Raw genomic sequence first — 14367 nt, 5'->3', positions numbered from 1 at the left:
TGGCATAAAGCATTATAATGGTAAAGGTTGTCATAATCATTCAAGCAGGGGGCTATTCATAAAGATAAACTTACACATAGATGTGTCTGTTTTTTTCTTACACTTTGAGGTAAATTCACTACCTCTGGCATTCACCATATACGAATGTAAATGTACTAAAAAATAAAGGCTTATATTGTTAAATATAAATGTAAATTTATGTTCTTATATATATATAAATATATTTAAATAGAAAGGCATAAAACAAAATAAAAAATGCCATTGCACTATTAACTTATTTTTCATTTAAATACTTTAAAAAAACTTTATTTATATTTTCCACAAAAATAAAAACAAGAATAACAATCCACAGCTGTGTATTATCGGTCCATGTACAAACATTACACTTGAAATATTATGCAGTTCTTAACGCCCTGGGGTGTGAGGAAGAGTCACCTCTGAAATTAGACCCAGCTGCCCTGTACTTACGCCAGCACCCCCACAACTCCTTTGGAGGCTATCCACCAATAGGCTGTGATCCATCTAGGAGCCCACCGATGCTAGTAAGTATGACTTGTATGGTTGCCATATGTCTAGTGGCCGTGATCTCAGAGGTTGTAGTTGGGCGTACAATTCACTCTTCGTGTTGCAGTGGAACAAGCTAAACAACCAATACTTCTCCTTAGGTTAGTGCTTGCAACCCCATTTCAGCTCTACTTATATTTTAGACAACAACAGCGCTAATGCACAGAAGCTGCAAACAGACCTAGGGTGATACTTTGCGTATCCCAAATAGCGCCGTTAACGGGGAAGGTGGGATGGGGATTTCTGCCATGCAAGATAACTCACTAATAACCCCTATCCAAAATCTAGCTGTCTCCCCGCTTTTCCAAGTGACGTGTGTAAAATCGGCCTGTGGAGAAGAGCATTCAGGGCAGGCATGGGTGCGTGTTGGATCCATGCGATGCACTCTAGCTGGTGTAATATATGCCCGTCTGAGGAACTTAAAGTGCAATATTTTATGTTTATGGTTGAAGGAGACCATGCGATTTTGTTCGCAGCAGTATCCCCAAACTTCGCCCAGACTTAGGACTGGTTGTCCTAAGTCTCCCACCCATGCCGTCCTTGTCTTTCCTTCTCTGGGTGGGAGTAGCGCAATTACGGATTGGTACATTTTGGACATTAAGTCTGCCCCGTCGGTGTCATTGATAAGTAGTGCAATGGCAAGTAGCCATTGACAATGGCAGAACGTTGGGGTGTTCTATGAGATAACTGTAATTGTGTTCTAAGGGCTCTTTGCAATCTGCATAGCATGAATTGATCCATGAAAGTGGGCCCGCTAAAGCGTATATCTTCTATTCTGGAGTATATATGTCCATCCGAAAACAGGTCTCTGCATGTATTCAATTTTTACTTAGACAAAGTGAGCTGAACGACTATTTGCCTGGTTATGGGAACCCTTCCCAGATAAGGGGAGCGATAGAGAGTAAAGGAGCTGTGTCCCGGTTGCCCGGGTCAATGGTTTCTAGGCCCAGCTAGTGGTCGATAGGGTTTAAAGGTCGTGAGGGTCCCTGGCCAGACCTACTGGTAGTGGTGCGGACAATGGAGTGGGAAAAGAAAGGTCAGCTCCTGGACAGAGGTAAAGCACCCGAGCATCAGATTTAAACCAGGGTCTGGAAAAGCTACATTGGGCCACCAAGTCATAGATACGGAAGTTGGGGACCCCGAACCCCCCCTTGTAAGGTTGTATCAGGACCTCCCAACTGATTCTGGGTTGTTTCCCCCCATACTAAATGGATCAGAAGCGTTCGAAGGGTCGCAAAGAAGGACTTATTTAAAGGTATAGGTATGTCTGGAACATATATAAAAATTGCGGAAGTACCACCATTTTTATTAGGGTACTTCTTCCCACCATTGTTAATGGCAGCTTCAACCATCGGTCCACTCTGTCTGTCAGTGTCTCCAACGCAGAGCCATAATTACGTTCGGAGAAGTTGAGCCTGGTCTCGGTGAATTTGTATTCCTAAATATTTAACCGAGTCGTCACACCATAAGGGAAAGTCGGTGGGCCCGGTCATTGTTGGCTTCCGTGAGGGGGAAGATTTCAGATTTCTTCCAATTAATGTGTAAGCCAGATAGGGCGCTATAGTGTGTAAGTTCAGGTAGTACCGGGTTGAGATTATGATAAAAAAGAGCAGAGACAGGGGGCAACCCTGACAGGTCCCTCTTGATAGTGTGAAGGAGTCCATCAATGCTCCATTCAAATGCACACACGCAAGGGGCGTGCGTATGGAAGTGATATAACCAAAATTGAATGAGGGGGCATCCCTAAACGTGTCAGTGTAGCATGCAGAAAGGGCAATTCCAATGAATCAAAAGACTTCTTGGCATCTAACAAGACTGCCGCGGCTGGGAGTGAGGGGTCCATCCTATGCAACATTGCAAACAGGGTCCTCAAGTTCAATGCTGTACATCTTCGTGGTATAAAGCCTGCCTGGGCAGGAGATATCATTTTTTGAGTATTAGTGATAGCCTGTTCGCCAACATCTTCTTGGCCAGAATTTTATCATTGAAATTCAATAAGGAGAGTGGCCTGTGCAAACCGCAATGTGGACGGTCAATCCCTGCTTTAGGAAGTATAGTGATTACAGCCTCATGCATTGTTAATGGGACCTAGCCCGATTTGATCGCCTCCTGGTAGACGTTGATAAGATGCGGGGCAAGGTCTCTCTTGAATGCTTTGTTGAAGCATCCAGTGAATCCGTCTAACTCTGGAGGCTTTGAGCCGTCCATATCGTCTATCGCTTGAATAACTTTGCCTATTGTGAATGATTTGACAAGAAAGTCCCTATGAGCATCCTCTAGCCGCTTCTCTGCGGTGGACATTTCTCCGGGCGTGGCCGAATCCTACGCTTGCGCTGATCGGACGGCACGCACACGCCTACCGTGACATCGGTCGGATGGCCGGGGGGTGTCCGAAGCATTGAAAAGGCTAGTCAAACCATAGCGATTTCTTCCAAATAGGCGTTACTAGATCCCGTATCAGGAGAGACCTGGGTAGTGTACAAATCTTTGTAATATAGCAATATTCTCTCCTTAATGCCCTCACAATCCGATATTAAAACCTCGTCATCACCTAATAGACTAATGATGTACATATGCCCTCTGCTAGGCTGTATTAGTCTTGGCAATGTGCGTCGCAGTCTTTCACCCTCCCCGTATCTCCTAGCTGTAGCGTATTTCCCCAAGAAATAGGACTCCCTCTCTGCAGCCCCTTGATATTTAGTCAATAGTGTCGCCCATTTCCGTAACTCCGTTTGAGCCTAAGGATGACTGGGGCATGGTCTGATAATGTGCGTGGTAAATGCATGAGATCACCCTACCATGTGGTAACACTTGGGGACAACAATCAGTAGTCCAACCTGGTCCAGGTGTTGTGGGGGGCTGAGTAATTGGTAAATGCATGCGCCTCTTGCCGGAAATGGCGCAATGCGTCTAACAAGTGATATGAGTTTATCAGGGTGGTTAAAGTCTGTCGGCTTAGTATACCCGATTGATATAGTGCTATCTAATCGCGGGTTAAGCAAAATATTGAAGTCCCCCTCTATATAAATGTGTTCTGCCCCTATCCTGTCTATTTGAGAGTGGAGTTCCATAAAAAACTCAGGGTCATTGATATTAGGAGCATAAACATTAACCAATAATATCTTATTCCCTAAAAGCCACCCCTTCACCATTACATACCTGCCTACTTGGTCCTTGTAAACTTCCACTGTCTTGAAGGGGACTCTTTTATGGATAAGGATCGACACTCCCCTCGAATATGAGCTATAGCCTGAAAAATAACAAGCAGAGCCCCCATCCCGCTGCAAAATTTGAAGAGGCATGCCGTGCCAAGCGTGTCTCTTGTAAAAATGCTATGTCTACGTGGTGGCGTTGCAAATAATGTAGTACTTGTTTGTGCTTTCGCGTATTATTGAGCCCACGCACATTCCAGGACATATCTCGTATCTGGCCCTCACTGCGTTTGTCAGGAGCCATATTCAAACCGTGTATGTGACCTACAGCATGATTCGATTAAGATGTGGTATCTTGTTTGTGTAAACCTGTGTGGAAAAAAGAAAAAGAAACTAATTTGTCCCACAAATCTCCCCTCACCACCTCCCATCACCTTACTCTTACTACTGGGGAAACCCATACCCTCTTGCAGCCTCATAAACATAAACCAGAACTTACTAAACTACTTCATCAGTAATGTGCAGAAGCATGGGGAGGCGACGCTACACCCGCCCTGGCAAATGTACTGGGTAGCATGTCCTAATGGTGAGTCCATGGTGGGTAATTACATATAGCATCAGCTTAGAGTCTAATGCACCACATTCAACAACACTCAGCCCAATAATCCTCAGCTAGTGGAGAACAGTTCCATGCTAGTGCCAGAGTCTGATATCAGGTGAGATCTGCCCGGTGATGGAGATTTTCGGCCGTTTCCAGCATTGGCCCTTGCCTTGAGAAAGTCCTGTACTGCTGCAGGATCATCAAAGATCCGTGATCTGCCGTCATAGTCCACTTTCAGCCTGGCGGGATAGAGCATCCTGTATCTGAGCCCTTCTTTACGCAGCGCTGCTTTAATTGCTCCAAATTTCCTTCTTGCTTCCTGCACCATGACCGTGAAGTCAGGGTACAGGGACAGTATGGCCCCCTGCCAATTCACAAGGGCCCTTTTCTCAAGCCAGCCGCAAGGTTTTGTCCCTGTCCTTAAAATTCAGAAATCTGGCCATAATTGGGTTAGGGGATAGCCTGGATTCAGCCGTGGCCTCAAAGTGCAGTGAGCTCTTTCTATCACGAAAGTGGGAGTGAAGGAGTCTCGATCAAAGAGCTCTGTTAAAAGTCTCTCAACGAACTCATGCAGGCGGCCTGTATTGGTGGATTCCGGGGGATTGGTGTCACTACAACGCATGCTTTTACATCGCATGCCTTTACAACGCGGTTTTTACCACGCAGTCCATTACAACGCATAATGCTTTTAGGCGCTGGATAGTGAATTATTTAATTTACTATTCCAACTCCAGTCCCCGTGGATAGCAGGGAAGGTGTTGGATAGTAAATTAAATATATTCCCTATCCTAGAGCGCCCCCCAGCGCAATGCGTTGTAATGGTATGCGTTGTAATGATTGCGATGTAATGGTAGTGCGTTGTAAAAAATGCGTTGTAAGTGATGTTCCCCGATTCCGTGACCCTAAGAATGCAAATATTATTCTGTCATCCTCGGGCTTCCAATTCTTTATTCTTGATGGCTACAGTCTTGAGTACTTGTTCCAACCTTTCTATCTTTTTGCTGGCTTGTGCTGAGTCATCCTCTAAGTCGGAGATTCTGCCCTCCGGGGTGTCCAACTGGCCATCGTGTTGATCCAACCTGGCCCCCATCTTGTCTAGTCTTCCATCTAATGCATCAAAATGAGTGTCCAGCGCTCGGAAGCCTGCGCGTAACTCTGCTAATAATGCGTCTTGCCCAAATGGGCCTGTTTGGGGTGGTGCCGTAGAATCCCCTCCCTCAGCCATGGTGGTACCTGCTTATTCTGCTCTTCCAGCCATCCTCTCGAATGGGAGTTTCTTTTGCTGATGGTCGTTTTTTCCCATGGCCTTCCGACGGGAACTCTGCAGTGTGGGGCTCATTATGTTGTCCACTACAGACTGAATGGGGCACCTGGAACAAAGCGTACCCTAGAACTGAGTTTCGTTGGTTAGTACTATGGAAACTGGCACTTTTTGATGGGTGTCACAACCGGAAGCTGTTCCCAAATTATGAGCCCTGCAGTGTCTTGGCACACCTTGCCAAGGAGTGCGTAGGTGTGGGCTGGGGCATGGATCTCGGTGCAGCGATCATGGAGACGGAGAACACGGTGTGCACGCCAGTGGGCCTCAGAGGTTGGATGGTGTGAGCGTGCATCAGGGCCAGGGAGCATTACTCATATTTGCACTCTCTTTTGAGTCGTTGCATGTCCCTCTATAACCCCGTGCCTAGCCCTCCCTCCCTTAACTCTTCGTTACTCCTCCTAAAACTCCTCCCATTTAGTAGTTAGTGTTCCCTATTTTACAGCCACTGCCCTGTCCTTCACAGGTTTATTGATAAAGCATAGGCATATCCAGTGACGTAGTAAGCGTGTCATCTGTCCTAATGCAAGGAATGAAACGAGCCCCCAGCTACTGATTGAACTGTAAAATAAAGCAATATTCAGTGTTCAATAGGTCCCTCAGGTTTCTGGGACTCAGTGCCACTGCACCTGCTGCACTAATGAAAACTATGCTCCGTGGCATATCAGTGCAGAGATTCCACAGTCGGGGTAGAATTCTTCACACATAAAATATATGAGAGGTGGAAGCGGAAACTTTTGCATGTCGTTTTGTGAATAGCATTTTATAGTATGTGAGCCATACGGTTTACAAAATGCAGTTTGTGAATAGTTCTCCTAATCTATTACCATCTACCCGGAAAGTCTTTTCAGGTCTATCTGCAAGATGAATTGGAGTAAGCGATATGACTCGGCCATTGGCTCTTAAACAATCCGAGAAACTCAACCCTCTCCTATCCGATCGAGTGTATGCTGGCAGAATAATTTCAGGAATACACCATATATCTTCCAAATCACAGTTACTAAAAGCCAGAGAACAACAATTTGAGAGTTTGGCATTAAAATCACCTACCAAAATTATCAATGTACAGTCTTCAGAGGCACTGATTCTGAGCACAAAAGAGAAAATGGAGTTAACAAGAGAATCAGATGCCCTACCTGAAGGAATATATGCGTTTACCACTAAAAGGGTTGAGTACTGGCCTGGTGTCAACTTAGTCAAGCTCAGTTGTAAGCACATAGAGAATTTTGATGGGTGAATAAAAACCAGTATGTTCCAATTTATACTATTACTAAGCAGGATAGGTAAACCCCCACTTGCGTGACCATTTGGTGAAGGTTTTACTGCACAACATAAGCCAAATAAATTCCCAAAACTAAAATCTGCACAGCTCCATGTTTCCTGCAGTCAGATTATCCATGGATTATAAATCATTAGTGAACTCAGATTTGAATTTGGGATATGACGGCAGTGTGAGTCAGCCAACCCTCTGCTGCCTTAGCGACATGCTTTGATATATATATTGTATAAACTAAGGTTATGTATGAAATGCATTTTCTGTTACTGTCATCAATACTACAGCTGAATAGAACTCCTATTGGAAGGTGATGAATCCCAGTCAGTACAAGATGCCCCCAAAGTGGGCCCTTCTGTTACAGTGCAGTCTGGACAGGAGACCTCAGTGCAGGCACAGCTTTTATATCACAGTCAGTACAAAAGGACATCAGGGCTGGGAATGCTGTTGTCTTGCAGTCAGGACAGGAATTGAATTCACAGTGTGGGGCATGGGATTGGCTAGATTCAGTGTTAGATGTCTAGTTGAGAGAGTGCTTGTGTGGCTAGAACTGTGAATCAAAAAACCGGGCTGAAAGTTCTGGGTGTAGGGCATGCTGTTAATAGGTATGGTTCATATATAAGACCATTGATGTAGTGAGTGGTGTTACAGGGACATATGTACAAATATCTATGCTGTGAGAAAAAAGGCCAGACCACCAGGCTGGACAAGTAAACTCTTGTTGCAGCTGATGCTGTTATATAGGGGTCCACGTTGGAGACCCTTGGTTTGGGGAATGATGTGCAATGGAGGTTTGGACAAGGGAGCATCAGTGTGGGCAGTTTTCCTGTATGGGACTCTGGACAGAAGACCTTGTGGGGATTAGTTTTAAGCGATCTGTGGTGGTCCGACACGAGACTAGTTGAGATCAGTGGTGTTATATGGAGGAGTTGGCAAGAGGCCGTTGTGTTGGCAATGGGTTATGATCCATGTGGGACAAGCAGGTACTATGGTGGCTACTAAGTTCACTTTAAAGAATTTGATGCAAGATAATGTGGCATTATCCCTTTATTGCTACTTATCAAACATGGTGCAAGTCAATGTCCTATTTATCACTAACGATTCTTCTCTTACCTCGACACCTAGGTATAGTACTCTTCCCCGACCGATGACCCAGCAGCTGTCAAGCCCAGACTTTGGGAGCCATGTGGATGAGAAACCCGAGCAGGCCACGAGCATTGGACACATCAAGCCAGAATTGTACAAGCAGCGATCCGCTGATGGTGATATGAAAAAACAGGAGGCCACAAGCTGTGGCCGCATAAGCTTTGTCCTGCGATACCTCTACAGCACTGAGCAGCTGGTGGTCAAGATCCTCAAGGCCCTGGAGCTGCCCGCCAAGGATGCTAATGGATTCTCTGACCCCTACGTCAAGATCTACCTGCTGCCCGACCGCAAGAAGAAATTCCAAACCAAGGTGCATCGGAAGACCCTGAACCCTATCTTCAATGAGACCTTTCACTTCAGCGTCCCCTTCAATGAGCTCCAGAACCGCAAGCTGCACTTCAGCGTCTATGACTTCGACCGCTTCACCCGCCATGACCTCATTGGACAGGTGGTGCTGGAAAACCTCCTGGAGTTCTCAGACCTCACAGAGGACAGCCCTGTTTGGAGGGATATCCTTGAAGCAAGCTCGGTAAGTAAACTTTTCTGATAGAACAACTTGATGGTCCATGCTGTAAACATAAGATTGTGCAATATGACATCTGGTCCAGTGGTAGACGTGCAATGCGAGGGATAGCTCTGGAGTTTCAGCCTGAAACAAAGAAAAATGCCCAGCCGAACTCTGTGGCCTGGGGCTGTTAGACAGGGAGCCCGAGGGACTCATTTGTTGTGCGAGGCCTGAGCTAGTGACTTCCATGTAACGCGTCATAACTCTGCCGTCTCGTCTGGAAGACGTGTGTTACCTTAGGCATAGCTTGCTGTGTGAGGCACTGCCTGTCGGCAGGTATGTAACCTGAGGGACAGGCCCAGCACCTCTGTATCATGTAAGCTGAGGGTTCGCACTGCTGGCTGATGCCGACCGGTGGCAGATTGATAGCTCTTCTGTCTGTCTGAGGCATGAACTGTTGGCAAATGGGTGACCTGAGGACAGGTTATTAGATGCACGCCATAGAAGATGTGTACCTTGCTTGATAGGTCTGGTGTCTGCGTCCTGATACAGCGCTAAATGTGTGGTAGCTCTGCGAGAGCGGCCCTGAGCTAACTGAGACCGCCTGCTATCCAGAGGGAGAACTGCTGCCTGGGTGACAGATGTGTAACTCGGGGAATAGCACTGCGCCAGCAGATCTGAACACGCCATCTTTGTGATGCGAGGGGCGCTCGTGCCTGGAGCCCCAGCCTGGCGAGATGCGCAGCCTGAGGGCAAGCTTCGATGTTCGATTCATCAGCCTGCCACCACGCACGTGAAATCTGAGCGATAGGTCTGCTCTCGCACGTTCGAGAACTGAGGGGCTCTGCTGTCTAAGATCAGAGCCGAAGGCAAGTTCCTACTGTGAGGGGTAGCTCTGCTGTCCGAGACACTAACCAGTGGCATTTTGTGTAATCTGAAGGATACTGCTCCTGCCTGAGAACTCAGGAGCATATTAACAAGGCCAGGAGATAATTATCACCGGCCAACTCTGAATTTTATCGCGGAGATAGCCCGTTATCAGCAACGCTGCTGCCAATTGTGAGATTATCGCTGGAAATACAGCGATAATTGCACAAGGTTTGGCAATAGCTTGCTGATATGGAGAGACATACTTACCCATGATATCCACCTTACATAGGATATCATGGCTAAGTCAGAAAATACCATACGTAAAAAAGCAGCGTTAACCGCGGTTAGGGCTGCTTTTTTTTATCGCTAGCAGGGTTAGCAATATCCTTGATAATAGGAGAAATGTCGCTTAGCCTCGCCCCTAATTTTTCGATCCTGGGTGATTTTAACATTCACTTTGATGAGCCTGACACCTCCCTTTCACAAGATCTCACGGCAGGCCTTGAAGCCTTTCAATTGAAACAAATTGTGACTGGCCCTACCCACAAATTAGGCCATTTGCTTGATTCTTTTTTTTACTAATCTCAACAATATTAGATTGGCTGAGACCATCATAGTACCCTTGTCGGACCATTTCTTACTATCTTTTGTTTGGACCCCAGAGATCTGTCACAACCTTCTATCAGGACAAAAAAAACGGGTCGTACATGGTCTATACTCTCAGTGGAAAGATGGGCAACTAACCTTAAAAACTCCATACCTGCATTTTGCCCTAATCCTACGATGGCAAATGATTATTTCAATAGTTTTAGCTGTTAAAGCAAAAAAGGAGGGATAAAACCCTTGTCAATATGCCCCTGAGTTTGCAGGGCTAGCTCTTTATAAATCAGCGGATGCCTCTGTACTGTGAGGTGCACAGGTGTGTACTTTGTGTGAGTTTATGTACGTCCTTGCTGTCGGAGGCCAAAGCCTGTGTCGTCTTGTCAGTCTGACAGGCAGATCTGCTGTATTGGATCTCTGAGCTAGTGCAGGGGTGCAACACGATTCAAACTTTGGGGGGGGGCTAACACATGGATCAGTGGAGACAGAGACATCATAAGAGCAGAATCAAGATTACTTGTGGGGGGCTCCTTTCGCTTTTCCGATGCAGTGCATAAAATACGGAGTCATTCTTTGAGAAGCATGTGGCAAATAGTACATTTTAAAGCGCACAGGGTCAGTAACATTATTCTCAGCATTTGGGGCTCTCTAAGGAATTTTTGCACAGTGAATGACAAATGTTCTATTTTAATACACATTAGGACAGTAGACTTGGTGCAACGTGAAATACCCGATTCTATTTTACATCACAATCTCGGGCAATTCCTACGCTCCAAACACTCTGGGCCAGTTGTGTCAACCTAACAGTGTTTGATTTGTAATTTCTCATTTGTAGCTCTGCTGTCATCTGTTCTCGTCCACTGGCATCTTGTTCTCGTCCACTGGTATCTGTTCTTTGGTAGCTCTACTGGTTGAGACCTGATGCAGGGACGCCTGCGTGTCCATGGTCTGATAAGAGACATGCTGCTCATCACCAGATTGTATTACACACAGTCACATTCCAGCAGCCTGTTGTGATGAGCTAGTGCACCCTTAACACAGGTTTAAAACCTATACATCTAGTGAAAGCACTGTTACACAAACGTACTGCAAGTGGTGCTGTGAGCAACCTGAGAGGTAGTTCTGCTGTCTTAAACCTGAATCTGGGTCATCTCGGTGACCTCAGGGTTGCCGCTGAGGTTTCATACCTGAGCTGGTGTAAGCCATCAGTACTACCTCAGAGGCTAAACACACCTTTAAGGTAGCACTGAAGTCTGAGATCTGGCCTTGTCTATATATTTCACATGCCCTGTTGCAAGTGTCTCAAGGATCTGTGTAACCCGAGGGAAAGTTCTGCTGTCTGATAGCTGAACTAGTGACATTAGTGTATTTTGACAAATAGATGTGTGTAACTCGAGGAATCCACTATGATTCGCTGTCCCCAAAATATGGGGGGGCGTCCCCAATTCGCACTGTAGGACCACTTTAAATAAGGTTATTCAAAAGGTGTAAGGTTCTTCACGAAGATTATATTTATTTGTTTTGTTTACCAATGGTAATAGCAAGTCCATACCACTGCTTGTTTACAGGCACTCAAACCAAAAAAAGGGGGTCAGGGATAGAAAAGTTCTTGCTGGCGTGACCAAGTAGAGGGGAAAGACAGGGGATATTATTAATACCCTGGGGAATCCATTATGTTGGATATATTTGCCTCACACACCCCGAGGAGTGTCATGCTTCATCATCGGCGGTTGCTCCTCGTCGGGGAGGCGGTGCAATCCCCGACGGGCACACCTCAGAGAGGGGCTCTTTGGCGGAGATCTTTTTTCCAACTGCCTGTAGGTGAAGTGGGGTATGTGGGCAGGGAGGTGTATACCTATGGTAAGGTAGCTAAAATGTAATTAGGGGTACCGGAACGGACTTTATTCTGGGGGTCCCCTAGCTACGATTAAAAAGTGTGAAACTAGTCCCCTAGGTGTCAACCAATTATGTTGTGTTACCCTAGAAGATACTAGAGGTGCATGTGGTCAACATGTTTCTCGCTCTTGGTATATTTACCGCGATTCTTCAGGACCAAAGTGAAGACAACAACATGCTCGTGTCATATGTGTTGAAATTGTTTACCTTAGTGGATCCTCCTATGTCTATGTCTAATGATCAGGACCTAGAGGCCACATGAGTGTTCGGCAGGGCTGAATCACAGCGCTAAGCCCATGGTGTGGCTGAAGTCAGCTGCGTTCGGGTGAAAAGACCTACCCATCCCCGCCGAGCTCGAGTAGACCTTTTTTTGGTTTGACTCCCTAGTACTTTGTACAGACACTAAGCTGTTACTGGACCTTCCACTATTTGAGTGGTAAACAGTGTCCTTTGCCTCCCTCCCTCTTTGGAACCTGTTTACAGGCACTAGCATGGTTCATTCCTTGCAACACATGTGGTGTTATACTTGTTAAAAATCTAGATTCGCTTTGGTTGAACACTATCCATGATCTCTAGGAGACATATAAGCCCCTAATCATCTTCACCATCCATAGCTCGTTGATTTTGGGGGAATTCAATCATGATACCAGATAGAACCGAGCTCAAGTTTCTTCTATTTTTATAGTATTCAGACCCTAACGAAGGGCATTACCCGAAATGCATTGTGCGTATTTATGTTACAAATATATGAGTCTGATCATTCCTAACGGATGTTACTAAATGAATTAAGAATACAAATTACGAAAAGTAAACAAAACAAATAAAAAGAATCTTCGTGAAGAACTTTACACCTTTTTGAATAACTTATTTAAAGTGGTCTTAGAGTGCGAATTGGGGACGCTTCCTATAATTTGAGGGCAGCGCATCATAGATTTTCTGAATCTCATACGCAGGAGGATTCACCAATCAGCACCTAGCTCAATTCACCCAGCTTACCAGGGAGTGCGTGAGTTTAACCACCAGTTGGACTGAACACATCAACTCCAGGGATAACAGAGGTCTGAGTCAGTTACATGTTTGCAATCCAGCTTGCAATATCTGTAGAACCTGCGGGGCAGCCCTGCAGTCTGACCTAAGAGACAGCCACATTACTATAACCTCTGTTTTACTTCTGTCTGTATTATCTTGGTGCATGAGCCAGATGTTGAAGCTACCGACACATCTGTATCGCAGAAAGGCCAGTGCAAGGTTTTACAGAGCTTCAGGCAAAATGACATTTTGAAACTTAAGCACTCCCTTTCTGCCAGCGACAAGACGATGTTGATGCTATTTATTGCTGTGTTGTGGCCACATGTGCCGTGGTGGGGTGCAGGTCTGCTGCTAGCAATGGTAACGCCAGAGCAGGGGCGAGGATTGTGGCATCTGTGCAGTCCGATAGGTGTCCCTGTGTTATCTGTCCTATTGCTGCAACATTCTGTGCCTGGACATGCCTAGGATTGTACTTTTCGTTTTGCACGAGAGAGTGCATGTCTGTATTTCTTAATGGCTCTGTGTATATCTTGTGGCACCTCCTTGCTGTCTTTCACCTTCTCTCTCGCACACACATACCTCCTACACTGATTTTACATGTTTTATTGGACGATTTACAGATTTGCCAGAACACTCCAGACTACGGGGGAGGAGGGAGGCGGCGGGGTAGGTTGGCGTTTTGTTCATTGCAATTTAATCCCCACATAGGCACCACCATTGAATCTATTATTGTAATGTGCTCGTGAGGTCAGTGACCTAAGGATAACAAGCATGTACGGGTTTCTCCAGCGCCTGGATACCCGCACGGGTGATTAGAGCGCTCTTCCAATCGACATAACATAACCCGGCATACTGAGCACTGCTCTTGCATAAGTAAGCGTCACTCCGCACCATCTTGTTACCAGAGCCCTGGAACCCTTCCGCGGCCCCCTTCTCTGGGTGCCACACTCTGGAGTCTTTCAGCAGCCCACAGTCGCGTCCATGCATACATTAACAGCCTCCTGGCACAGAAGAATGCCCAATCTCATGCTGTTTCACGCCTCCTTCGCCAACAAAACTTACTTTGTACTTAATTCTTTTAAAAATACTTTACAAACTTTAAGAAATCTATAAAGTTTGAGGAAGGGTAAGAAAGAACTTGGCGGAAGTGCACTTCGTGCACCCCTAAATTCTATCCTATCATAGAATTTAAATCTTGGCACGGGTATTTCAGTGGGCACTCTGTATGATGGGGCACGCCCGCTCTTGATACCACAACATGTACTACCCGTATAATGCTTTTATAATTAGTTTAAGTACCTAATAATTTGCTGCTATGGGAAAACATTACTCCTGAATTCTTTGGCAGGATCCTGATCTATTACATATGTTATTAATACCCCATTGTGCAACACCTATGCAACATACAGCTTT

General features: G+C 45.8%; 1 protein-coding gene across 1 annotated transcript in view; it reads left to right on the top strand.

The window, feature by feature from the left end:
• Nucleotides 1–14367, top strand: part of SYT3 (synaptotagmin 3) — a 320686-nt gene that overhangs the window by 100229 nt on the left and 206090 nt on the right. Inside the window, exon 6 of the mRNA XM_086930105.1 lies at nucleotides 8034–8583. Coding sequence (XP_086786231.1) covers nucleotides 8034–8583 — 550 coding nt within the window. The remainder of the gene's footprint in view (nucleotides 1–8033; nucleotides 8584–14367) is intronic.

This window comes from Lissotriton vulgaris, chromosome 7, assembly GCF_964263255.1.
Source record: "Lissotriton vulgaris chromosome 7, aLisVul1.2, whole genome shotgun sequence".
In the NCBI taxonomy this organism is placed as follows: domain Eukaryota; kingdom Metazoa; phylum Chordata; class Amphibia; order Caudata; family Salamandridae; genus Lissotriton; species Lissotriton vulgaris.
This window is presented reverse-complemented; position numbering and strand designations above follow the sequence as displayed.